The sequence below is a fragment of the Dermacentor albipictus genome, chromosome 1 (genome assembly GCF_038994185.2).
Source record: "Dermacentor albipictus isolate Rhodes 1998 colony chromosome 1, USDA_Dalb.pri_finalv2, whole genome shotgun sequence".
In the NCBI taxonomy this organism is placed as follows: domain Eukaryota; kingdom Metazoa; phylum Arthropoda; class Arachnida; order Ixodida; family Ixodidae; genus Dermacentor; species Dermacentor albipictus.
Genome location: NC_091821.1, coordinates 493617253 through 493644993, shown reverse-complemented (window position 1 = coordinate 493644993; position 27741 = coordinate 493617253). Strand labels below are relative to the sequence as shown.

General features: G+C 47.1%; 1 protein-coding gene and 1 long non-coding RNA gene across 3 annotated transcripts in view; one reads left to right on the top strand and one right to left on the bottom strand.

Annotated features, from left to right (window-relative positions):
• The window catches only part of LOC135913128 (calpain-5-like), a 79366-nt gene that overhangs the window by 38493 nt on the left and 13132 nt on the right, over nt 1-27741 (bottom strand). The window contains exons 3-7 of the mRNA XM_065445814.1: nt 25216-25347; nt 17741-17943; nt 3946-4144; nt 2764-2972; nt 1263-1340 (exon numbers count right to left, since the gene is read on the bottom strand). Coding sequence (XP_065301886.1) covers nt 1263-1340; nt 2764-2972; nt 3946-4144; nt 17741-17943; nt 25216-25347 — 821 coding nt within the window. The remainder of the gene's footprint in view (nt 1-1262; nt 1341-2763; nt 2973-3945; nt 4145-17740; nt 17944-25215; nt 25348-27741) is intronic.
• Nucleotides 320-17813, top strand: LOC135913158 (uncharacterized). Of its 2 annotated transcripts, none has more exons than XR_010567891.1 (3): nt 320-374; nt 2820-3045; nt 17674-17813. It is a non-coding gene; the product is annotated as an uncharacterized lncRNA (long non-coding RNA). The 2 variants fall into 2 exon arrangements; XR_010567890.1 differs by lacking the exon at nt 17674-17813 and adding an exon at nt 16090-17199.

Here is a 27741-nt window from a genome sequence, read left to right as displayed (position 1 = left end):
GTGGACTGCACTCTTCTGGCATCCCTTGCAGTGTCCGACTGCAGTGACCTCTGGCTGTCGTGTGTTCACAATTGTTTCCGCTGACGGCTTCGTGTCCCAGTGTCCAGATTACTATTGTGGTGCGGGGTCCCGTATTTACTACTCGCGTAATGATCGCACTTTTCTGTAAAAAAAATTGATGCAAATTCAGGGGTGCGATCATTACGTGGGTTAAATCTCCCGCAAAAAGAAAAGAAAATTTTTTTTTTCATCTCGCATTTGCTGCGGGATGACAACAGGTCAACAAATAGGCCGCTGCCGCTGTATGTAGTGCGGGACACCAAAACGAAAATGGCGGCCAGCGGAGCAAGCCGAGCACGATTTTTCTTCTTCTTGTGAGTACATCACACACATTGAAACAGTTTCTTCCGTATCAGTAATGAATAATATCGTTAATAATATCGGCAAGCTTGTGGCAATAACGTAACCATGTCCACTTTGAGGGGACAGAAACTGATAGGTGCACTTAGCTGCCAGTGACATAGAAACACATGGCGGGCATGCTGCGGAAACTGCGGTATTTATCTTCACTACTATCCTAACATGGCACATTTCCGCTAAGGGTGGGCAAATATTTTAGCTGTGTTACAAGCATCGACGTATGAATAGGGTACACTTCTAACATATCAGTGTGAACATGGGTGCTATTGTCGCTGCTCACTATTTGTTGCATGCAGACCGCTTGGTTTGTCTTCAAGAGTCGTTCGCATAGCGTTTGACAGATGGTAAGCGCAATCATTATTAGCTAGACTTGGCACACTACATATTGCTGGGCAAGTTCGGGGTGTGATCATTACACGGGAAACTTAAAAAACAGAGTTTTGATGACAAAATTCAGGGGTGCGATCATTACGCGAGTGCAATGCGAGTAAATATGGTATTTCGTTGAGGTGGTTGAGGATATCGCATGCTACTTTATCTAAATGGCTGTTCACATAGGCTGGACATGCTGATTGACTATCAGTAAGAATATATATTTCTTCATCCTGTCTCGGTTCTGTATGTTGTTGATGTTGTATGCTGGGAGGAGTGGGAAAGAATACTTTACCATTGCCTACTAATTTAGAATTTTTCATTAGCGTCCCCTTAAACCACTACGAGTGAGCTGTGAGACAATGCAAGCTCAGTGCAAATTGTAAACTGTCACTTCAAAAATCCAGGCCAATGCTGGAATGCTACGTGCAAATGTAGCAGCATGCTTTTACTGGCTAATCTCGGCTCACCAGAATTCTTGCTCATCAGATGGGCTGATGCTGAGTTTGGCTTGTTCGGCTTCCGAGAGACAGGACCACTCGGCTGACCTGTAAATGAACACATCTGTAAAGTCCGAACTTGAAATGCATTTCAGTCAATTGCTCAATACAATATAATAGAGCAATAAAGATACGTGATATTTGTCTACCTTAATTCTGCTGCTTAACTTACAAAAACAGGGTCTCGCAGGCTGTGTAATTTATGAAAACTAAATGTACAAAACAGTAGTGCCAGTGCAGACACAATGCTAATAATGCCCAGCTAACACAGTGGCTAAATGAAATGTATCAAGGGCTCTTCTTGCTAAACAAATGTAACAAACCCATGGCAGTACACTATGGCAGTACATCTGTCACCATGGCTTCACTTGGTGTGTGGCAGCACACCATGCATCGACTTGGTGCAGGAGGGTATATATCAGGTCAGCAGCACTTCGTGACACATGCACTGCGAGAGCACAAAACACTATGATTGTCGCCACGATCTGCACATTGCGTGGTTAGAAACATGCAGGAAAACATTGCAAAGTTCATGTTCCAGTGATTACGTGTGGCACATTGTGTAGTTCTGAGTCATCAATTGTATATTATCGATAGTTCATTTTGTCGTTGATAGTTTTGCATTGCAACCTTCTAGCCTTTGTAGTGTTGCTGCTACATATGAAAAGAAGTGTTGCAATTATGTCAAAGAAACCATCATAGAAAGTAGTGAATGCAACTACTGTCGTGGATATGGTATGCTGTGGAGTCGAGGATAAAAGTTGCATTAATTGGATCGATAGAATCTGACATCAGCACAGGTGCCGAGAGGGACACTGAGTGCAGGTCACTGGAATAATCTTCGCCAAATGGAGCTTTTTAATGTGCATTCAAGGCACAGTACAAATCAGGCACAAACACACAAGCAATAACATGCACATTTTATGAAGTTTGTCCTGAGCATATCTTTTCTGGGATACACATGCACTTAATTATTGACTGTTCACATTTAGATACAAAGCACAAGCAGCAGCAGCAGCAGCAGCAAATATGGAATGGCATAGACTGACAAGCAACACATTTACAGATCACAGTTACTTCTTTCAGTGACTTTGCTGCCACCAGTTTCACTTCCTTCAGGAACTCGTATGAATAAATTTGTTTGGGGCTATATACCATATGCCCCTCTTCAGGTATGTGGTGTCTTGCACTGCCACATGAGGGCAGTGCAAGTACCATCGGTAATTTCTTTTCTGCATACATTTTTTGCAACCTTGTGCCACCCCATTTTTCAACAGCTTTAGGCAAACAGCTTTTATTTTTTCTAAAATGACATAAGAGGAGTAAAATTGTAGAAACAGCCTGAATTCGTAAACATCACAAAAAGCTCAGGAGAGTTGGTAGGGGTGGCATTAGTGCAGCAAGTACAGCTTTACTTGAGACAACTGCTCATGCGAAAGCGTCCTGTGTCCAAAGCAGAGTGCCCTCTCACCCCTGAGCCAGGATGCCCGTCCAGGCTGACGCCTTATAACACCACGGGTTGCGCAGCCGGAGAAGACGCAGCTGCGGTCGATCGCGAAACAGCTCCTGCCAGGAGGGGGCATCCACGGGCACCACCTCTCGGGCAGACATCACCTGGTAGGAGTGGCCCTTAAGCAGACCATTGGTCGTCGTGCTGCCCATCTCGTCTGCGTGCTCCACCTGCAAAGAACACGCACAAAAGGGAACGAAGGCACTCAACAAGTGCCGCAGGAACAATGCATCTGCATTCGATGTGAGTGAAACAACCTTGTAAACAAGGTTCTAACTAGCAAAGAAAATATGTAGGTTTTGCCAGAAGGGAAAAGCACTGACAGCTACAGCTAGGTTTAGAGTGCGCTTGAGCTGCTTGGATGGTCTTCTAAGCAAATGTGTGTGCGACATGTTGCGGTGACGCAACATTTGCTTTCGCGAGACTTGGCTTGTCCCGACACCGGATACCCCGAAGTGCTCGCCCAATAGTGCTCTTCGCACTGTGCCAAAAACTCTCATTTAGGACGTGTTCAGTCCTAAGTCACTCTAAATTTCACGAAAGTGAAACTACTCCAAAAGTGACTGCCTGAGAGTACCACCTAAGGAAAGCTCTGCCTCCTCTTCAGACAATGATGAGTGAAGGAGACTTGTTTCCTAATTCTGATTCCACAAATAAAGGTACCATTTATTTTTCCGTTCATCTCACATTGCCTTCATTTTATTTTATGTTTTCATTACACATGACTGGTAAGTTGACTTTATCGCTACAATCGTGATCACATTACATTCCGTTAAATACAGTACCACTATTTAACGAGCAGGACAAATGATACACGGAAATGTCTGCTGACCGATGCTCAGACTCTGAATGCGTGATCTCTGCCTCAAAGGGGTGTTGGTGAAGTCGCTAAAGTGCACGCTACACTTTTTTGCTGCAGCAGAATTACTGGTTGCCTTTCAATGTGCATTTCTGAGCTTATTCGGTTTAGTGTGCCGGTGTCCATATGAAAGACAACATTAAGCAGGACAAGGATGAAAAAGTGTGCAGTTGTTCTACCTTGTCCATCTTGGCGCTGTCTTTTATGGAGAAACCGATGCAGTTAGCTGAACGTTGTCTCACAAACCAGCCCCAGTTGAAACCTAGCTGAACTTAAACGCTTACCGAGATAGCACAGCAGACAACCGCCTGGCAGGAATTGTCCAACACAGCCTGCATTTTGGCAAAAAGCTGCTGCTGTAGCGCGGGGTCGCGTGCATAACCACCCACAGCCAACTCCAGGTGCTCGGCGGCGGCTCCTGTCATGTCCACTAGTGCATCCGACAGGCTGCATGCCTCCAGAAGTTCGTAGCAGCCCAGGAATCTGTGCAGCATGCAAGGCCTCAGTGCCCACACAGTGGTACATCCGAGAGGCCGTTCAGGTCGTGTGCAAGGGTCAGCGTGCAGTTGAAAGCATAGCGGCTAAAATTAAGACAAATGCATAGAAGAGGAAAAACAAGTGTTTGCTCTGCTCCCAGGTACGAGGCATGAATTACTGCCTAGTCAAGCAAAATGTTAGCCAATGAAGAACTGCAGTCGCTCAACAAGTCAGCACCTGAAATCGACAAACTCTTAGCATTGTCAGTGAATGCACTCCTTGCCCAACAATGCTGCATAGAACTGAAGTGCTTTTGTACGTCATTGCAGGGAACCCACAACATCTGCTGGAGAGCGTATTGATAAAGTAGCAATCATAAAGCACCTGCACAAAGGCTAGGAGTGTGTAAATACAGCTATACCTCGATATAACGAAGTTGCTAAAATCAGAAATTTGCTTCGTTATATTGAAATTCAGCGTCTTTTATGCAAATAAGTTCAGTTGCCAATAAATTTTTCTTGCATGCAAAAGGCCGTAAAATTTTTCAAATTATCACATGTCACCACGAACAAGAGCACTCCCCCTTTCTCTTTGCTTGCATGGGAAGACAGCACTCACCTAGGCACCATCCTTCTTAGCTTACTTTCACATGCTTTCATTTGTACCTAAAGCATATAGCACGTGGTACCCAATAGGATGTTATCGCAGTTGGACTTTATACGGAATATCATGCTGCTTCACTTTGGCAGTTGTTCTTGGTCATGCGGTGCGCGATTTGAAAGGTGCGTTCGCAAACAGCCACATGTAATTCAACTGTTTGATCGTCTGCATTATCTCAGTATCCATTTGCAGCAGCATTGAAATTTCGTTATATTGAAATCGTGTATGAACGCACTTCATTATACTGAGGTTCTAAATACATGGGGCTCTATGGACAAGAAGTTACATACAATTAAATACTATTTGTAATAACAAATGTAAACAAACATAATATCAAATAACATAGGCAGATGCTTTATTGGCAAGTTTGGTTGCTTTAATGGGTAGGAACATTGGAATTACTGTGTTTACTCGATTCTAATGCACCCTCGATTGTAATGCATACCCGTTCGCCATGACCTAAAAAAAAAGCCCTAAACAGTGCCACGCCCCTCATGCTTCTATACGAAAATGCAACTTTCTCTCGTTTGAAAAAACAGATTTACTCCCAACCCACTAAAGTTCCTCTGAATAAAAAATTGGCTGAGGCTTAGCTTGGTTCAGCCTAGTCAGATGCGAAGCATATTGGTGGCTAAACTTGGTAAGTAACTTGTCGCCGAGCCGCATACTGAGCACGTTGCTTGGCCAGACGTTCTTCCCGCTCTTCATCAGTCTCTGTAGCACGCCGCAACCTTCGCTTCTCATTCCAACGAGCAGCTCTGTCTCCAGAAGGCATCTCACCTCGTGAGTGTCTAGCAGAGGCAAGCGCAGCTGCTTATATACCGCCGCGACGCCGTGAGCGACGGCGTGAGTTGGAGCCCCGTTTCTCATCTGTCGTGACGTCGCGGTGTCACGTGGTCAGCCTTGAAGGCGACGCCGTGAGTGACGGCGCAAGTTGGAGCCCCATTTCTCCTCTGTCGTGACGTCACGGTGTCACGTGGTATTGAAGGCGACACCGCCGCGCCTGAGGAGCTGGGTTGAGCTCTCGAGCGACAGCGCGAGTTGGAGCCCCGTTTCTCCTCTGTCGTGACGTCACGGTGTCACGTGGTATTGAAGGCGACACTGCCGCGCCTGAGGAGCTGGGTTGAGCTCTAGTAATATGCTTCGCATAAAAGAAGTCGGAGTTTCGCCTGAAGGCGAAGCATTGATTACGATAGCAAACTAATAGACTGCTATACAAAGTAAGGATAGTAGCTTTGTAGGCCATATAAACTTGTAAACATTCACTTACTAACTAAATTACCAAACATGGTGGATTTGAACACATCTCATTCGCTATCAAAACGCTGAGGTCAGGAAGCGTGGCAGCATGAGCGAGCGAACTGACCTTTGTGCTGCCTCTCGCTTCAAAGCGAACTAAGTGACGAGAACAATGCGGTGTGCCTAGATGCGTAGACTCTGTTCCCATCGCTGATCACTTTCAAGATAGGGCCCACGCAGCTGTGTGCGGCCGTGCCATATGCAACAACCGCCGGAGTAGAATGCCTCTCCTTCTGTTTACACCAGTGCTGCATGCAAGTTTCGGGAACTCCAAACGCCCGTGATGCCGCCCAATTTCTGCCCATCTCTGCACGCCTGATGACTTTCATTTTATTGTGGCATCATGATGAACTTGGCATGTCTTCCCAGTCAGCGCTTCCATGCTGATACAGCAAACGCACAAAATGGGAAGACAGATGGTGGACTAACCTGAGCGCACATACTACAGCGCATGGAGGCAGCTATGGCAGCTAGGCTTGAAGCCATATGAGACAGCCATTGTGTTTTGAAAAAGTTCATTTCAACAAGACGTGATACGAACACAGAGTCACAATCACGGCACAACTACACCAGAACAATAACCATTTTAGGACCCATGTCATGCAAAATCTGCCATCGGCAGCATTGTCCATCAGAAAAAATCATCTCGAACCACAACCATGCAGGCACTCCGCGTGGTGCATAAGTGTTATTGAACTAACTGAATTTCTCAAAGTAAAATGCATTCGAAAATTCGTAAAATCCAACTTGCATGCGACCTAAGGACATGATAGCATCAGATCGTAATTTGAATATACGAGAAAATAGCTTGAAAATATAATAAAACATGAGTTTGTTATACGGAAACTTGAGCACAAACACCTTTTTCCTTGCTTACGAGGTTGTGAGCCATTGCTCTGCACTGCCACCAGGATCAGCCCACCGTTGCTTTCTATCGGGCCTCATGTTGCAGAATATTCAATGTCGGCACCAGCATTAATGAGGCCCGATAACAATATCGCATTTCCCTCTTAAAGGCAAAGCTTAAGCGTCCTCCAAGTTTTTGAAATGCTGATAGTGATATGGTGACTAAGATTTAGGCTCGTACTTGATTCTAACAGGCACGCAATTTTTGAACCCGTTTTATCGGGAAAAAAGTGCCCGTTAGGTTCAAGTATATGCGGTATGTTGTCCACAACAATATATAGACTAGTAAGCCATTACAGTAAATCATTGTTTATTTGATTCATATGCTGATTTGGAAAATTGAGCAATTCACGCAATATCTGTATGGTTTTTCCAACCAGTGCATTATTATACAGGATCAAATGCCAATAACTCGGAGGCATACCAGAGCCGGTTGTCACCCAGTGCTTTTGTTGCCAAGCAATAAGCTCAGGATTGCGGATGACACTGCAAAAGTACCAACAAACAAGCGAGGCAAAAGCCACATTCGCACCCAACCAAGATGAAGTGGTGCTGCTGTATCCGCCTAACTGTATTAGGTTGTATCATTAAAAACTAGATATGCGCATGACATTGTAGCTGCTACTATATATATGACTAGGGCCTACACTAGCCTTTGGCTACAGGCCTAACAGTTCCTTTGTACAAATTATTATCAATGAAAAATAAACTGAATTGAATTGCTACTATGAGCATTGTGCAGGGAACACAGTGTCTTTTCTTTTCCCTACACCACATGCAAGCAGGACATCTGCAGCAAAGCTTTTGTGGCATGCCCCTTCTGTTTTTCCTTCAGTGCAAGACATCCAACCAACTCACTGCAAAGAATATAACACAGCCACACATATAATGTGGGGTGAGAAGAAGAGGGAGGGCACCTTCGATTGCTTAAGGAAGATAAGATTTTGATTGTGAGCCCCAGAAAGCATGTGTAATGCACTAGCACTTGTTTAGAATAGCGCCTTTTAGCATACTGCAGCACGTAGGCATCGTAATGTCCACTGTGGAACATCTATCGCATGTGATATTTGTACAAGTAGCTGATCTGGCTCAGCCATGTTGCGGTAGCAGATTGCCCATCGCTGAATGCTGAAATGTAACAGGCGTGCGATACGCTGCGCTGAGGCGCGACATGAGCATGCAGTGGGAAGCTGGCATTTTTGCATACATATTAGGGCCACGTGGATGGGCATTGCTGTTGTGGATCAGTTCATCAGACTATACTTTCAGAAAAAAGTATTATCACTGCTATTATCATTTCAGACATCAGGTGCAATGCTGTGGAGGCTAGAGACTTTTTGCAGTGGCTGTGTCCGTACTTAGAAATAGTTTGAGGTTCTTGACAGCAATTGTGTGAAACTGTCCTTTATACAGGCTCAGTACTGAATGAAAAAAATGTTTTAATACTTAGAAACAAACAAATGGCAATATACGGATATCTAATGCGTTGTTTTAGATCAATTTGTTTTTCGTTACTTTTCCTTTCGGCTTTTTCTTTTATTGACAGCCCGCCGTTGCAGCCTCACGTGTGCGCTTACACAAGCACACGCCGTTGGCGTGCACCAACGCATGGACGGACTGCGTGGAGTGATCCATTTTCGTCACTGAACTACTTGTGTGGCTCCCACAGCGTTACACCTAATGTCTGAAATGGAGTATAGGCTTCTTTGCGCAATCTCCTTTCGTTTCGCTGCACGTCCACCTTTGCTGTTCGCGAACACGTGCCTTTCCCACCAACAGGTTGGCTCTCCTGTGCAATTTAGTCATCCAGTGGCTGAGTGTGCTTTACATGTCAAATTACGACAGCAGCACAATATTGTCACGAAACTTCTCACGAATCAGGGACACAATCTCAGATTACATAGAAACAAGCGAAAAGAACTATGTCTGCCCCTGCGCAGCCACAGTATATTCGATTTGTTTCGTAAATTCGTATCCTCTACTAAATATTAAAAAGGCTATACATAGTTTTCAAAGCAAATACAAATGTAGTCAACTCCTGTCAATTCCACCCTGACGGGGCCGACGAGATTGATCGAATTATCCAGCAGGCCGAATTAAACAAGCGCAGAAAAAACAGCAGCTCACAACGCTTATTAATTTGGCAGTATTTGCCCGAGTCTAACATGGCCTCGAATCAAACGAGTGCCAATATTTTATGTCTGAAGCAGAAAACTAATGTAGAAATGACATTAAAGCTCCTAAGCAAGAAAGAAATCTAACGAGCATCTGATTTTTTTGCAAGGAAAATTGGCAAGGGTCTAATATGTGCTCCACAATGGTGGCAGGTTTACTAAAGTTAAGTTTCGCTGCAATACATTCATGGTAGGCTGTAAAGCATAAAAACACCGCAAAGGCAATTCGGTTTCGTATCTGATTGCACTATTCAGGCAATTTTCGCCCAAGTTATTTGGGAAAAAAAAAAAGGCACGCCATAGAATCGGTTAAATACCATAATTCAATATTGGAGCTACCATTATTGCTTCAAGATCTTTCTAGGGAGGGCCCAAAGTAGGCATTTTCGGTGCGAGATGACATGTGTTAAATTCACTGCCCCTAAGCTCTGCTGAGGCAGACTCTGCCACTAAAGTGATCGCTATTGGAGTCACCACAGGGGTACGGCGCGCGCGTGTTGGCAGGGTAAGTTCAAATTATCTGGGTAAGGCCAATTTCAGGATTGACATAATGATCGTTTGGGCCAAGAGAATACGTGGGCGCCAGGCTGGGTCCTTGGGTCGGGATTGCACTAACCAAAGCCTCGATTAACCATAGTCAAATTAATGCGAGTCTAATGTATTAAATATATAATATTCAATAGTATTAAACATTTCCAAATAATCGCACGCCTCTACACAAAAAAATTTGGAGGATGCTTAAGCTTTGCCTTTAAGAGTGGAACACGACAGCATTCAAAGATCCCCGACGGCTTCTCACACTTCCTGGCAACTGCAGCTTATGTAACCGTTATGTTTAACATGAAACACTGGCAGCGAACACTATACACGAAGGCGCACTGAGGTAAGCTGATCTCGGAGGTAGTGCACAGCCATGCCAAAAAAATTGCATCATTTCAGATCTTAATACTTCAGTCTGAGAAGTGTTTACATAAAAGGCATGCGCTGTCGGTGATTTGTTTCATGACATTTGTTTGTGGGCTGTCATTCTCAAAATTGCGAGGAATAACTTTGTCAAGAAGCTAAGACAAGTTATGAGCAACTTTAGTGACAGAATGGTGTGGCAATACATTTAACCCGCATATAGTGCATGTCGCATAGCAAGGCGTGGCATATACATATACCTAAATATATACAGAAATTTTCGCTCACAGGGATGCCGGCACCGAATTTTCTGCGACATGGGGCCCCCTAACGCTATCACGTTAAAACATTTATGTGCATCTACTATTTCAGTGTTTAAAGAATGTAATAGGTTGCCTATCATAAATAAATACCATGTTCACTTGATTCTAACGCGCCCTCGATTGTAACGCGCACCCGTTTGCCATGACCTAAAGAAAGAAAAGTCCTTTACAGTACCACGCACCTGATTCTTTCTTACAGAAATACAATTTCCTCTTATTTGGAAGAAACAAAGATTTACTCATGTCCTGCTAATGCACGTACAATATAATTTTTTTCATTTCTTTACACTATAACATTAGAAGTGTCCTGCCCAAGCACGATTCCCTCTCAGCTTTAATCCAGTCAACACAATCCAATGCTGTAGTGCTGTAACGAGACTTGGTTATCCTTGTCCATACATAATAATGAACTCCCATCTGTCTTTCAGGGATTAGATATATCCAGGAATGACCACATTAATAGATGTGTTTCTCATTGCAGCTCACCATAGCCTTTAATATCAGCTTATCAATATTGCATCTGACCTTGAAATCATCTTCATCTCCTCGAAAGCATGTTATCTTGAAGTTATTATTGGCATCTGCTACCATCCCCCGAACACTGACAGTAGGTTGGCTAACAATTACCACAATGTACTGTCACACTCCCATTCTTTCATTCGGCGATTTCAATGTCCCAGCGATTACATGGGAAAATCTAGCATCTGTAACGAAGAAGAGTAGCCTGCCTGCGCCACAGCAGCATCGCTACCCGCATGAGCTCATGGTTGCTGTTTTTCGCCGAACGCTTGTGACGGCTACCTGTTCGCGCCCGTTGCTAATAAATCTCTTAGCAAGTGCAACAATGCAACGTCGCAGGCGCTGGCAGTTGGCAGAGCAGCAGTTTCAGCATAGCAGGTCAAGTGATCCACTGCAACAATAATCCAGTGGTTGCCTGCTGGAGTGGAGGGTAGCGGTCCGTAGATGTCTATACCAACACGATCAAAGGGCCGACTAGGGCAGGGAAGGGGTTGGGACGGGTAGACTTGTCCGGGAGGTAATTTTCGGCATCGGCACTGAGCGCAGGAGCGAATGAACTTTCTGACGTAGTTATACTTGCCGCGCCAATAAAATCGGACGCGTAGTCGAGCATAGGTCTTGAAGAGGCCGGCATGTGCGCACTGAGGGTCTGCGTGGAAAGCGTCGCAGATAAGGTCACGGAGATGGCGAGGTATCACCAGAAGCCACTTGCGACCATCAGAGAAGTAATTACGACGATAAAGAAGGCCGTTGTGAATGCAGAAGTGGGTAGCCTGGCGGCGAAGAGTGCGAGATGGTGAAGAGGTGGATGGATCAGAAAGGATGCTGATGAGAGCACTGATCCAGGGATTCTTGCGCTGCTCCGACGGCATGTTGCGCAGTGCATGAGATGGAAGTGCGGGCTCGAGGGCGGAGAGGCAAGCGCAGTCAGCGGAGACCGGTGAGCGAGAAAGGGCGTTAGCGTCCGTGTGTTTGCGGCCGGAATGGTAGAGAAAGCGGATGTCGTACTGCTGTACTTGAACGAAAGAACCAGTCAAAAACATAAAGGACAAGAGAAGAAGTTCACGACACAACGACTGGACTATCAACTGTGGTTTATTAGAATCGGTGTAGTCCCAGCAAGGGCAGCAGAGCATGCGCAACCGCATCTTCTTATCTTCTCTTGTCCTTTGTGTTTTTGACTGGTTCTTTCGTTCAAGTATGTACCAACTGGCCCAGATTTCAACCCTTCTGTACTGCTGTAGCTTAAGGGCCCAGCGAGCAAGTCGGCCAGATCGGTCCTTAAGGGTAGACAGCCAACAAAGGGCGTGATGGTCAGTGACAACATCGAAAGGGTGACCATACAAATAAGGATGGAATTTTCCAAGGGCCCAAATAATGGCTAAACACTCTTTCTCTGTAACAGAGTAATTAGCCTCAGCCTTTGTCAGAGTTCGGCTCGCGTAGGCAACGACATATCCATCAAACCCCGCTTTTCGTTGTGCAAGTATGGCGCCAAGTCCGATGCCGCTGGCATCAGTGTGGACCTCTGTGGGCGCTGCAGGATCGAAGTGGCGGAGGATAGGTGGCGAGGTTAGCAGGCGGCGTAATTTCGTGAAGGCATCATCACAGGCGGGTGACCAAGTGGAAAGTTCTTTGTCGCCACTTAGAAGGGCTGTCAAGGGTGCACTTATGGAAGCGAAATTTCGAATGAAACGTCGGAAGTATGAGCATAAACCAAGGAAACTTTGAAGCTCCTTTAACTTCTTTGGTTGCGGAAAGTCTGTGACAGTGCGGAGCTTGGCTGGATCCGGAAGAACGCCGTCTCGCAATACAACATGGCCAAGAATAGTGAGTTTTCGGGCACCAAAACAACATTTCTTTAGGTTAAGTTGATGTCCCGCGTCGGTAAGGCATTTCATAACTTGCTCGAGACGGCGGAGATGGGTTCGGAAATCAGCGGAAAAGACAACTACGTCATCCAGGTAGCATAAACATGTGTTCCATTTGAGGCCGCGTGAAATATTGTCTATCATTCTCTCAAAAGTGGCTGGAGCGTTACACAGGCCGAAGGGCATTACAATGAATTCGTACAATCCGTCAGGTGTTACAAACGCTGTTTTAGGTTGATCAGATGGTGCCAAAAGGACTTGCCAGTATCCGGAACGTAAATCCAGCAAAGAAAAGAACTCAGCTCCCTGCAAACAGTCGAGGGCGTCATCGATGCGCGGTAACGGGTAAACATCCTTGCGCGTTATCTTGTTCAGACGTTGGTAGTCGACGCAGAATCGAATAGAGCTGTCCTTTTTCTTAACGAGGACGACCGGTGATGCTCAGGGACTATTGGAAGGCTGCACAACGCCATGCTTGAGCATGTCAGCAACCTGGTGGTCCATGATACAGCGCTCAGAGGCGGATACTCTGTAAGGGTGCTGCCGTAAAGGTGCATGACTGCCGGTATCTATCTGGTGAAAAACGGTCGATGTGCGGCCCAAACCGGAAGCATGGCTGTCGAAAGAAGCGCTGAACCTCTACAGGAGAGCAATAGGCTGGCTTCGTTCTGAAGATGACGTGCCATCGTCGATGGAGCAGTGGAAAGCGTCGAGGAGTGACTGATTAACCGCAGGGTCACAAGTGCGCCAAGGTCCGCAGAAGTAGAAACGGCAGGAGCGTCAAAGATGCAAAAGGTGTCGAGTGGTTGAACAAGGCCTAGGCATTCACCATGAAATAAAGCTAAAGGGCAGGCCGTGGGATTGTTGACGACTATTTTCGTGACACCATTGCGAATAGTAAGGAGAGCAAAGGGCAGCGGAGAACATCGGTGGCGAATGAAAACCTCAGAGGGAGTAAAAAGAACAGTGGCACCAGAAATGGCGGCGCACGACACAGGCACAAGCAGGGAAGAGCGTGGAGGGACGGAATTGTCTTCGGAAACAGAGTTTAACACTAGAAGGCTCGTTTTCGATAGTCTCGACGTCAGAAAGTGCAGAAAGTTCGAGTTCGGCGTGACAACAGCCAATAACGGCGTTATTATTTGCAAGGAAGTCCCAGCCTAATATAATGTCATGGGAACACGAGGGCAGAACGACGAATTTGACGGTATACAGTAGACCTTGAATGAAGACGCGAGCAGTACAGGCAACGAGAGGCGTTATATTTTGAGCGTTCGCGGTTCGAAGGGACAAGTCGGAGAGAGGCGTCAAAACCTTTCGTAGTATGCGGCAGAGTTCAGCAGAAATTATGGATACGGCTGCTCCTGTATCTACAAGTGCCAGGACGCCGATTCCTTCGACAGAGACTTCAATTACGTTGGCTGGAGAGGGACGAGGACTTGGGCATTGCGACGTGGACGCAGTTCGGGCCTCGGGAACTGTGCCCATCAGTTTTCCTGCTCGGTGGACACGGGACGGCACCGCATCGGAGAAAGCGAGCGACGACGGGGAGATGGTGAGCAGCGAGTAGAGGCGGTTGGGCGGCCAGGGGAAAAGGAATAGGTAAGAAGGCTGGAAGGCGAAGAGGAAAACGGAGCGGGGAAAGGTGGCGCTCGCCGGATGTTCTGAAGAGGAAGTATGCAACGACGACAATGGCGCGCCATGTGACCAGCACCACCGCAAGCAAAACATATTCGGCGGTCATCGAAGGTGCGCCACTGGTGGGGGTAAGGTCCGGGTCGTTGTTGAGGATTCGGAAAATGCTGTCGGTCGGGTAGTGGCATAGGAGGAAAATGCCGTCGGTCGTGAAGCGGCATAGATGGCGGCAAAAATGTCGGTGGTCGACGCATAGAGGGCGGCAGGGGCGTTTGTGGACGAGATCGGGAAACTGCTTCAGCGTAAGTGAGAGGAGCCGTGACTGGTGTCTGCTCAGCGGCTGGAGGAACTGCTTGAGATACTTGCTCTTGAATGAAGTCGCGGATCGTAGGATGCAAAGCAGGTGGTGGTCCCTGGACAGAAGATATCAAAGATAGCTGGCGGGCGACCTCTGCGCGAACGAATTCCTGAATTTTTACGAAGAGATCTGCATGGTTGTCGTCGACTCCAAGGCTTGACAGAGAGTCGGCGGGCGGGGTGGGACGTCGGGTGTGAAGCCGTTGCCTGCGCAACTCGTTGTAACTCTGGCACAATTCTATCACTTCAGCGACAGTGTGAGGACTCTTCGATAATAACATTTGGAATGCGTCTTCCTGAATACCCTTCATTACATGTTTGATCTTCTCCTCTTCTAACATCGATGCATTCACCCGTTTGCAAAGGTCAACAATGTTCTCAATGTAGCTTGTGAAGTTCTCTCCGGCCTCTTGGGATTGTGCATGCAAACGCTGTTCTGCACGAAGCTTTCTTACTGCAGGCCGACCGAAAACTTGAGTAAAGCTGGTCTTGAAGACCAACCACGGAGTGAGGTCGGCTTCATGGTTTAGAAACCATAGTTTCGCAACGTCCGTAAGAGAAAATGCGACATTTCTCAACTTGGTAACGTCGTCCCACTGGTTATGGGCACTCACTCGCTCATAAGACGAGATCCAATCTTCAACGTCTTTGTCATCTGTGCCGGAGATGATGGGGGGATCTCGCTGACGCAAGGCACCGGCACAAACCAAGGTGGCCGGCGCCGTTGGAGGAGCTGGAGGAGTGCGTGCGTCGTCGGGCATGATGGGGGGTAGAGTGCGACTCCGAAGTTCCAGGGTGGTCGAAACCCAGCACGTCCACCACTTGCTAAGAGATTTATTAGCAACGGGCGCGAACGGGTAGCCGTCGCAAGCGTTTGGTGAAAAACAGCAACCACGAGCTCATGCCGGTAGCGATGGTGCTGTGGCGCAGGCAGGCTACTCTTCTTCGTTACACATCAATAACTTCCCATCACTCCTTTAAGAGTGATTTTGTGAACATGTGCCAAACATCTTTCGCAGCACGTACTGTCTCCCACGAGAACAACTTGTCACAGCTCAAAGGTGCTCAATCTTATACAGTCTACGCTCATTACAACGGACCCGTGTACAACAGACTTTCGGATATAACAGTCCATACTTCAGCTTTAGTTTGTTGTACCTATTTTATTAAAGGGCCTCTAACCAGGTCTGGCCATATTGAGCTGCACATTGCACGATAATGAACGTGTCCGCAAAGTACTACATCGCTATGCGCCGTGGAAAGATCTGAAATTTCAAACTGAACACAGTTTTTCGTTCTCGCAGTCGTCGCGCTCCAAGCCGGACGGTGATGTAGTCGTGCCCCTGCGCCTGCGTAGCCATGTCCGCAGTGTGACGTCGCTCATGGTGACATGTGACTTCGACAATTATTCAAGACAACATCTGTTATCTGAGCAATCTGTTGCTTGTATTGACGAATTGAAGTTTAGAGAAATAATAAAACACAAACGGAATGTCTGCGTCTTTTTTGTTTTACTTCACACCGAAGCAAGAGAGATGTACTTCCGCTTCGCATGCTTGTTCCCACGGTCGTGTGGTCAGGTGCGCAGGTATCAGAACTATGCCATTTTCTACCGTGTTTTAGTGCGTGATCACATGCTGCAATCCACTTGTTCTGCCTCAGTATTCATATAGCACTGAATTAAACCGCTATTTATGTTTCCTTGCGCACACTGTGCAAAATCGTGCACTGCACGAACGAGACAACAGCTCACGCGCAGCACAGTCAGGGGAAATGCGTAGCGCAGGAAAAAAAAAGAAAAGCCAGAAAAAAAAATGAAGGCAGGACGGCCTGTGACGTATGAGTCACGGGATCCTCAAGGTCTGGTATGGGAGAACGCAGGGAAGGAATTTCACTTGCGAAGGCTAGATGGGGCGAGTGGAGAGGGCGTCTAACCTGGCAATGGAGCCCGTCTGCTGAAATCATTGGTTTGTGGCACTGAGGGCTATTAATGAGCCGATTCGAAAAATTTTTGCGGCAGAATGCTCCCTAGAGAACACGTAACAACTTCGAGCGTATGACCAAAATTTGCTAAGCGGCCTGGTGAGGGGCCCTTTAAGAAGTACTCAATCTCAAACAAGCTCGAAAGTGACGTGATCTTGTGCGATCACTTAGGAAGCCAGTTTCGCTTTCGCGAGACTTTGTCCTGTCGTTGAACCCTCTATGTATAGGCTGGTAGTGGTCTTAACATGGATAACGAGCTTGGCACAGCGCCATAAACACTTGCCGGCGACACTATCGGTGCCGAGTCACACAAAATTTTTCGAGTGAGGCTATCTCCTAAAGGGATTGCCCAAGGATACTGCCCAAGGAAAGACGTCTCCGCTTCAGACGACGATAAGTGAAGAGAACTTGCTTCCGAATTGTCCGTTCGTTTCGACTTACGCGGGCATGTTGTTCAGCGTTGACTTGCAGCCACATGTTGTAGCTCTCGAGAGGAAGCTGATGCATCGCCACTGGGCAAACGTAGAGAAAAATATCACGATTTTTGTAAAGGTGAGAATAAAGATTTGCTCACACCTCCCACAATTAAATGCGGAGGTTCGTGCCACGGGTTTATACGGGCATTCTGTATCCATTTTTTTTAGCAAGACTGAGCATCACTGCCTATACTCCTAGTTTTTCGATTATAAGATGCACGGATTATACAATGGTTTTGCATAGTCCTTTCAAAGTTGTATAATCGGGGTTCTGCTGTAGTTGTTGTCACATGTATGTGCCTGTCATACATCGTGCACCGACTACGAACTATACTCAGACATTTCTATGTTCCCATCTTTCGCCTGCAGTCTGTGCATATGCCACAACATATTAAACTCTGTCACTTTCCCTTGCCTCCTTCTCAACAGAGTGACACCTGTGGGGCATTGACCCCATATGAGTTGGTGCTGCCAATGTATGGAGCCCCACCCTCACTTGGCGTAGGCCTTTTCCAGCAGGGGGGCCCAGAACTCGGAGGGGACCTGTGACCGGCAGCCGTAGAGTTTGCCACTGGTGACAGGCAGCCGGTCGTCCACGAGTACGTCGATCCAGTCACCCAGCAGCCAGAAGCGGAAGCGAAACACGCCAGGGTGCGTTTGCCCTGCACGCCACTCCTGCTGCTTGGCATCTGGGAACACCTGGCCACACAGGAGGAGGAAGCCATCATCATCATCAGTTCATATTTTTTGCCCACTGTGAAGACTCTTCAGTGATCTTCAAGCAAGTGAAACATCGCTAATACGTACCTGGCAGGAATGGCATAAGTACACACCAAACAGTAATATGCACTAACTGCCAAGTACAAATATGCGTCTCCTGATGTGCACCGGCTTTACCAACAAATAAATGCGATGCTGCAGTAAATGTTGGCCAAGATACGCATTGCAAGGTTATTTCTTTTTTTTTTTCAAAGTGCTGAAAAGATTCTGGCTCCCGTACGACAGTGCAAAAGCGAAACCAAAGGAGCATTTCGAAACTTTGAAAGGGAACACAGTGGCAGACATCACAGTTGTGGGGGCGACTCGTCCGGCTTTCCCCAATGCCAAAGTGCGCCTTTGTACAATGATCTGCTACTCAGCGAAACCGGCGGCACTTCAGTGAAACGAGGTATCCAATGCTGCATGGTGCCAATTGTTCCCTGCAATTTGTGTGCAGTGCTTCACCTACTAAGCGCATGCCATGACTATGCGCTGGGATGCTTTCTGGGGCGGAATTCTTGGGCGATCACTTTCGCTTAAGAATTCCGTGCAAAGTCACACAAAACCTCAGTTTCACGAGATATTGTGTGACTCTGCACCGGACTTGTCTGCGCGTACAGCCGACAGCATTTCTGGAACTGTGCCAAGCTCGCCATCTACTCACAGTGCCAAGAGTGCTGTTGGCCACATGCCTAAAGGCACCCAATGCCAAGTCTCATAAAAGTGAAACTACCGCAGAAAGTAATCGCCCAAAAATACTGCCCGGGTACCGTACATATGCATGTTTGCTAGCAGACCTGCACAGACTGCATTTTGGGTTTTCGCCTGTTAAAAAAGTGTGCAGTAGGTTTACAGCAGCATTATGCACTGCACCACATGTGCTGTCAAGCCGATAGCTGAAAATAGTTTATCACGATAAGCTCTGGGGTGATTAGTCATACTGGTGCGCTCGTCGGTGATCATTTTCTTTGCTGAGGCCGCCACCACTATGGCTGCTTGCATTTACGATGCTTATCCATATAGGCATTGCCGCGTTCACGCCGAAGCGAGAATCACTGGTTGACTGGTCTCTGCACTCTCCAGAAAGGTAGATCTTTTGCGGCCCAAAGCGCATTTGCCACACCAAGCATTTAGATGGCACAGTTAACCTTTATGCGATAAAAAGTGATCGTGGTACACACTAACCAGTAGACATCCAAAGAGCCACTACGGTCAAGCAGTCAGCCAATACATTAGGCGCTATGAAGACTGGGTTGGGGATTTATCGCAACTACATGCTAACTGTCAGTATGTTTTAAGCAAGTAAGAGGCTTGAATGTACTTGAAGTACTGTACTTGCAAATTTCCCAATGTCATCGCACCACTTAATGCTCAGCTCTCCTCTACTGCATACGCATTCCCTTGGCAAAAGTTCTGTTACTCTAACAGACCACTGATCATTTGCTCTATGCATTCTGCAGAACTTCACTTTCTAAACACCAGTTATACAAGCTTGCTCCTTACTCCAAACTGCCATCTTCTTCCACTTGGCATTATACCTATTACTAAGTGTTACAGTGGAATCTTGATGATACGATCACGGCTAATACGAATTTCTGGATGATACGAATTTTTCTGCGGTCCTGGCCGAGCCCCATTACTTGGCAACGTGCTAGAGAACGGTTGTTACGAAAATTACCAAAGACACTGGACATTTTAGTGTGCTTGGCGAAAGCCAGACGCTGCTGCCGTCTGCGCTCCAATTCATTCGCTTTGGTGATCGGAGAGATCGCCTGTCGCAGCTGCCGCTTTCGTTCTGCTTCCCTGCCTTTGGTACCCGGCGATCTAATATGTCGCTGTTGGCGTTTCCGTTGCTTTCGCATCTGGTGACATGTTCAGTCGTCGCAGGTGCATTCGCTCCTTGTTCTTCTGGCGTTTGGTGTTGGAGGAATCCGGCGTCCGCTGCCGCTTTCCCGAACCGCTTGGCGCGCAATCGCTGGGCCGCTTCGGAGCTATGAGTCTCTCACTTGAATGCAACGCGACGTCTAGCGAAGGAGCGGCGGTGCAGCTACCACAGCCGACGCGCGCGCGCACTCGTTCTACCGCTGTGTGACGTTGCTATGTGCAGCTGCGCCCCCGACCGGCGCGCCGGTTGCTAAGGAGGGGAGGAGGTTGCGCCGCTGCGTGGAGGAGAGGCCACAGTTGGCACGATTCCAGTGCACGGACGTACGCGACCGCGAGCATGAGACCCACCAACGGAAGTGAAAGAGAACAGCGCGCAGTTACGCGATTTCTCCCTCTCTCTTTTGGTGCAGAGGCCGCAACTGAGCGCGAAAAGTTTGAAGCGGTGGCACTTTTGTTGTTTCTGTGCTTTTCCGCGTGCCATCGGGCGAAGTGGGCGCTGTACTTCGGCCCGCATTTTTTGTGTTAGACGTGGGCGACGGCGAAGGCCCACCTCCGGCGGCTGAAACGCTGCATACGCTCGAAGTTCTGAGGCGTGCTATGGCCGCGGTAGAGTTACTGTATATGCTACCGTAGGTAGCTACCTGCGGTAGCACAAACAGTAACTCTAGGCCGCGGATGAAATCAGCGACGACACGTGCACGCGTTTTTGTGGATTTGAACAAACTCTGCTAATTGACCTGACAAAGAAAAAGAAGCAGAAGGAACATTAGACTTTTTCTTCAAGGAATAAATGCTTTTTATGTATGTGTGCCTGAGTGAGTTCACCCCTGACTCTTTAATTTAGCTAGTTTTAATTGTTTTGATGATACAAATTTCGGCCAATACGGATATTTTTCATGACCCCGTGAGATTCGTATCATGGTGATTCCACTGTTCCACTGTATAACTATCATTTCCCATGGGCGTCTTGCGCTGGAGTTTGAGGTATAGTAGCGGCGCCTGGTGGCGGCGCGGGAAATGACATCTGGGTCGTACCAGCTTGGGTCGTATTAAGCCCTGGCTGTGGCGAAGCACGTTTCTAGGCCGAGTTTTGCGTCGATTCGCACTTTTTTTCTGCCCTGTTGCGAGTGCGAAAAGGCTCGTCACTTCTCACAGACCATGCCGACCACGCTGCGAGCTCGCCGCAGCCTATTGGCCTCGAGCTCCACCACTGGAAAAGCTGGCGCCACCGTCGGCGTGACCTGCTAGGAGGGATCACGTGGACATAGCGGCTGCGTCGGCTGCTTCGGGCGCGCCGAAGCGAGCTGAAAACGAGTTCAAATTCCCTCGTACGCTGCGGTCCTCATTTAGTGGCGAAATTTCCCCGCTTCGAGTGTCTCCTTTACAACGCTTGAAAGCACTACAATAGGTAGTGGCTGCCTTTGAAGGCGCGCAACATGGTAGGCTACGACTCGGTGCCGCAGGGCCGGACGCACGGAGGCCGGTGTCAGTCACACGTAGCCGCAGGACAAGAAACTGCGTGAAGCTTGGCTCGCGAAACATAAAACCGGCAAACAGTCATCGGCTACAACTCGGGTATGCAGCAAGCACAGACGCGAGGAAGATTTCTGCTACGGCGCCCGATCTGCGATGTTCTGAAAACGCGCACTGAGACGCTCGCCCGAGTCCGCTGCCCGACTAATGTCATGACGGTTATGTCTATGAACTTGTCGATGCTACAGATACTCGCAAGTTCAGTTGAGTGGAAAGGCAGCGGTAAGAAGCACATTTAAAAAAAGCATGGCATATGGCCATGTTTGTGTTATGAATTAATGCACTGGAATACTAAATAGGAGCAGCGGGAAATTGCACGCTGAGAACACCTGTAAACATACAGAGCGACGCAACTCGAGAAATAATATTGAAAGGTCAAAGAATTTAGAAGAAAAAAAAGATTTAATCGTCGCGATGGCACATCACAGTCCCCTCCCCGTAGGCGTCGAAGTCTCTACAATGAAATTATTTTTGAACAGCTCTGATAGCGCCCACACAACAATGGTTGATTGTATACTGTCAAATGCTCATATTCTGCGGCCTAAAGCTCATGGCATGGTGTGAAAACGCGCCCGCGGAGAAAGCGAAACTGCGCGGACAAGCATGCAGACGCGCAGTCGGTCGCTGCGAATCTGCGCGATCGCTGCATTGAGGCTTCGTTCTATTACGCTCCATTTAGCTATACAAACACTATAAGAGCATAATTCACGTAGTTTGCTCTCAGCGTTTACCTATACCTTTCGCGCAAGAAGCCGGTTCGGTAGACTCCATCGCGGCGACCACGCGCAGTGGCGTTCACTGTACGTATTAGGTAAAGAGATAGCGTCTGTAAACGATTGTGTACTTTCAGTTTGCCCAAGATTATTATTTAGACAGTAAGAAACTTCTCTCGTTTCGAAAGTACTTACAGAAATGTCCGGGAGAGCTCGCGCGTGGTGTTTTCAGTGAGCGCTGACAGCAAAACCTATGAGGAGCGCGCCGCGTGATCCCTCATACTACGCCAGCGAGGCGCTTCCGATAGATGGCGACTCCGTCACTCCTCGTCGCCAATAGTTTAACGAAAACGGACTCTCCGTGTGCCGTAATGCTGGGAGCAGAAGGAATCGGTGACGCCGATCTGGAGAGACCTAGCCCAGCCTCGAAAAGGCGACACCGTCACTACTTCTGCATCGTGGGCTGCCATGAACAAGAAGGCCTGAATCCCAACATCAGATTCTACCGTTTTCCTTCAAGGCCTCACGAAGGGGAGCGTCGGGCGCGCTGCATAGCTGCAGTTCGTCGCGCTGAGTAAGCGAAACTTCCCGCCATGCTGACTGCTTCGCCTGTCTTGAAGCTTGCTTGATTATCTGCGTTCTAAATTTCGGTCTTTTGCACCTGCAGTCCCGACAGCAGACCGACATAGCAGCAGGCATGGCTGGTAATTCATGATTCGACACCCGACCACAGCGATTAATTAACAATTCGACCGATGCGAAGTGGTGAAGGGACCAGGTGTGTGCAAATGACCACAAATGGCCGGGCTGATTCGGTGACAATTCACTACCCCACTACGAGCAGCACAGGTTAGAGAGTTAAATGTGCTCATACTTGACCTCAACCCAGCATATTGAGGCAGCGCAGCAAGGTAGTATCAGAGTCCTTCCATGTTTTTCTGGTCACGAAACTCCGGCGTCACGCCATGTGAGAGGTTCATATGCTGCCCAAAGTTGCCGCGACGCGACGCCACTATGCCACAGAGGGCATAGTTAGCGTACCAAAACGCGTGCGCAGCGCGAGGCGAGCTGAGTGAACGGCTGCGTTCTCTGCATGTGCTGCGTTATTTTTCGAGTGCTGGGATCTTTAGTTGAAGTGGCGGGGTGGGACAACGATGCCGAACAAGTGTTGCAAGTAACAGCTGAAGAATGGCGGTATCTCTATCAAGCCATTTAAAAAAAAATTGCTGTATTTGTGATGTGGCTACTTGTGTTCGTTCGAGAGTTGTTTAGCCATGTGTTATGAAATGCTTATGCTCTACACTTTCTTGTTTATAGAAACAATCGATGATGCATTCTGTATTTATTGCCATTCATTTGCTGGTGTTTGTTTCCTGCCCCCCAATGCATACCTATCACGTTTGATGTTATTTCTTTATGCTTAATGTATCAGTGTCATGCTTTTAACAAACTTCTTGCATTGTGAATGGTGGACCATTCGTGACCGGACGCCTCTGTGCTGTCTGTATTTCGCTCCGCTTATTTTACATGATGAATAAATGATCGTGCTTGTATGTTGTTTTTGCACCAACACGTTTTATTTCTTTTCTTAATCGAATTATAAAGTTTTCTTTTCATTTTTCAACCATGGTAAGAATATCAGGACCGGTGATTGCAGCATTTTAACATATTGTAAATAGTTGCGCATTAGGAATCAAAGTACCTAGTCTCGTCGTTTGTGCGTCGAAACCACGAGCAGCGTGAATAAGTGCTAGGCTTACTGAGGCTTCTAAACGACTGCTTGCTAAGGCAATTGCCTAAATACAATACAGCTAGATTAAACTGTGCAGGTCCTAACACTTCACGTTCGCCTTAATCCGTTGGTAAAAGCCGCACCGAAGACATTTAGTAGCGAAGTTTATCTTGCATTAATCCTACCTAAATCTCATTCAGAAATGGCATCGCTTTGCAGAGAAATCTTAAGCGCACGGAGCAGCTCAATTTCTTTGTCATTAAGTATTCTACAGTAGCAGCCGTTTGCAATGAGAATTTCATTCTTTGGATCTCCTTATAAGAAACTGCCCATAGTCAGAGTCCTCTGCCACAGTTTAACAGAAAGTGAACAGCTAGTGCTCGGCGAACAATCTGGCGCTATGCGCAGCGGAGAGTTGACGCTTACTTACGGGTAAAGCCCCTCCATCCACGCGTGGATGTAGGGGCTTTAGTGTCATGAGAGACAACGTCTCTCGCGCCGGCGGAATGAGTGCTCTTAGCTGATTACCACAGTGCATTAAAAAAAAATTAACGATATTCGACCTTCTGCATATATACGTTTTTGCAAAACAGTCTTGTGAGAACTCACTGAAGTCTGCGATCACACACTATGACAATGCCAGTGCAAAGGTTTATTTTCACGACGCATATGACTAGCGCAAAAGCAAACTGGACACAAAGGGAGACAGATGTAGCAGAAACACTGGATTACAACTGAACTTTAGGCTGTACGAAGGTATATTGGAAAGGGTATACCAGGGTATACCAGGAAAGAACCACACCATAAAACATTCCCGCCACACATGTGCGTCACTTGTCTCTTAAAGGATGCCTTGCCTCAGGAAACTACTATGAAGTTATGGAAAGGTGCTAGTAACATGCATCATGAATCCAGAAACCAACCAGCTCTTCTAACAGCATTAGTTATGGCCAGGCATGGTTTGGGAACAAGATAAAAAAAAAGAATAGAAAAAAAGCATGAGACCGAAAAATTTGGCCCTCAAGTATCACCCTGTACACTGATAAGCCACATTTTCTGCCAAATACAATCGAACTTAGTTAATAATGAAATCCCATCTGGGACAAAAGTACCTGTTATATGAACAATTCGTTATAAGCATAGGTAAAGATACACTTATATTATTGAAAACAATCAGCAAATTTTATATCTCCTAATATCTGATAATTCATTTAGTCATGTTCATTATATTCAGGTTTCACTGTGAAGGTTACAATAGAGTAAAAGAAAGAAAGTGTGTGCACTGTAGGTTTCACCAGTGGACAAACCCAACACTGCAAATAGTAGCCAGGGCAGCACTTCACGCCATACCTTAGCAAGCAGCTCGTGGTCATGGGCCAGGGCCGTGCAGACAGTGACGAACCAGGCGTTGGCTGGCCGGTCGTGGCAGATGTTGCTGCGAACGTTGCTGTCCGCAAACAGCTGTGCGTGCGAGCACAGCTCCTGCATGTGCCAGGGGGAACATGCCTCGGGTAACTGATGAATGGACATTCCACTTCTACTACCAGGACCATTCATGACCCCAACTAACACTACTGGGGTTAGGTTATAAATTCAGGTACCCTTGGCATAAATTCACACGTCAATCAACTGAAAGCAACTGTGTACCAGAGTCTCCTGCTGAATTTCAAAGTTCACCTGTACTTGCAAAAGTGGCCTAAATCACACCCCCCCCCCCCCCGCCCAAAAAGAAAGAACATTTGGGAATAACCATGTTTGTAAACTGACTAAGGGGCGACTCCCCATCGCACTCCCACATAATTACCTGTAACAGCTGTTTTGAGTACCATATTTTACAGATTGTTAAGAATGGCCAGCTGCAGTGCAAGATTGCCATCCGCTTACGACAATGACGGCAACCTCCTGGCGCTGCTAAGAATGGCCAGCTGCAGTGCAAGATTGCCACCCGCTTACGACTATGACGACAACATACCGGGAACTTTGCCGCCAACTTCTAGCCACAGCGTGACTAAATTGACTTTGTGACGGAATGAGTTCGGCGGGCCAACTATTGTTCCCAAACTCCCCAACGCGCTACCCGGAACGGCTCTGAGTTCTACGGGGCCCCTCTGACGTCGGCTCCGGACATTCGAACGTGTGTGCCTTTGTGTGCGTAGGCCGTCATGCGGGAGGCGGCTAGTTTGCGCCGCCGAAACGAACGTTCGCCGCCTTGTATGGCCGGAGGACCGAGTGTTTAAAAACTGCTGTTGAGTGGATGCTCAACACACTTCTCTTGAGCAGTCATGTTGGACTGACACTCTCTCGCAAGCAGTCATGTTAGACTGATGTACTTTCTCAAACAGTCATGTTAGACTGATATAAATACTGTAAATAAATCCCTATTCCTCGTTCTCAATAAGAAGCAGTCCTTCCCTTCATCAACGTCCTCAGCGTGGATAAGTTGGACGACGGCATGGGCCAGCTATCTTCTAATTCATGCCGGACTCCAATCTTGACAACGGATCACGAGCGACGGAATTGAGCCCCCAATCCTGACAAGATTATAAGTTGCACTTTCGTATAAGAGAAATCCCTTACTTTTCAAGAGTTTCGAATAAAGAAACTCGTTGCTTGATAGAGGAGGCCACAGAAATGCAGTGCAATGATTTAGTTTGTATAAGTGTTCCATCTATTTCAATGACAAGCAAGGAATTGAGCTATTTACAGCATGCACAGGATAGTTTCGGATGGACGGTCATTTGTGCATGACACATGGCATTATAGCATTTGTCTTTGTATTTGATGTAAGCGCTTGTGTTTCGTTGTTCCCGTGTCCCCGTTAATTTTGCACTACCTGCCACCACAGATTCGTATTAACTAGCCTAATCATATTGCCTGTTACATTTTTAAAATTATTGTGTCAGGTCTGTAGGTTTAACCATTTCTTAAAGAAAAATTTAATTATAACTGCAAACAGGTAGCTGTGACCTCCAATCACAGAGGCACCTATATCGAGGAGGCCATGCTGGCGGCCTTCACTGCTGTCACCGAGCTCCCTGCAAGATGCGCCCTAGAAGCCGGCATCTGCTGCCATGGTCGCTCCACTGTTAAAAGTGACTTCAGTTTCTTTTTGAATGCAGCCACACACAGTTTTTTTTACTCGTGAAAAAAAGAAGAAAAAAGTGCACATCGGTCATGCGAGCATGCATGGTTTCATACATATATAAATCGTACCCTCTTATAAGGGGCACTGTCGAAATTTTATGAAATAAAGAAAGAGAACGATTCTTATACACCAGAAAGTATGGTAGTCTTTTTATGTTTGCATTTTAATTTATGCTAGTCTTATACAAATACATAAGCAAGTGCATGAAAGAATAGCTGTCACTGTAGCTCAAATGGAAGAGAACTGCAAGCATCACGTAGAAGTTGTGGGTTCACCTCCCACAAGCAGCAAAAGGCGTTTTTCTTTATTAAAGGGCCCCTCACCAGGTCCCATAGTAAGTTTCGGCTATACGCTGTAAGTTGTTACGTGTCCCCTAGGGAGAATTCTGCCGCAAAAATTTTTCAGACTGGTTCATTAATAGCCAAGATAGAAATATTTCAGTGCCGCAAACCCATGATTTCACGAGGTGAGCTCCACTGTCAAGCGAGACACTCTCTCCAGTCGTGCCGTCTAGCTTCTGCAAGTGGAATTCCTTCCCTGCGTTCTTTCATACTGGACCTTGAGGATTGTGTGACGCATATGTCACGGGCCTCGCCTTAACTTTTTTTCAAATTTCTTTTTTTTTTCCGCTGCTGTGTGCTTCCGTTGACGGCGTCGCACGCGAGCTGTTGTCTCGTTCACAGAGCGCAAGATTTTGTGTGCTTTGCACAAGGAAAGATGACTAGCAGTAT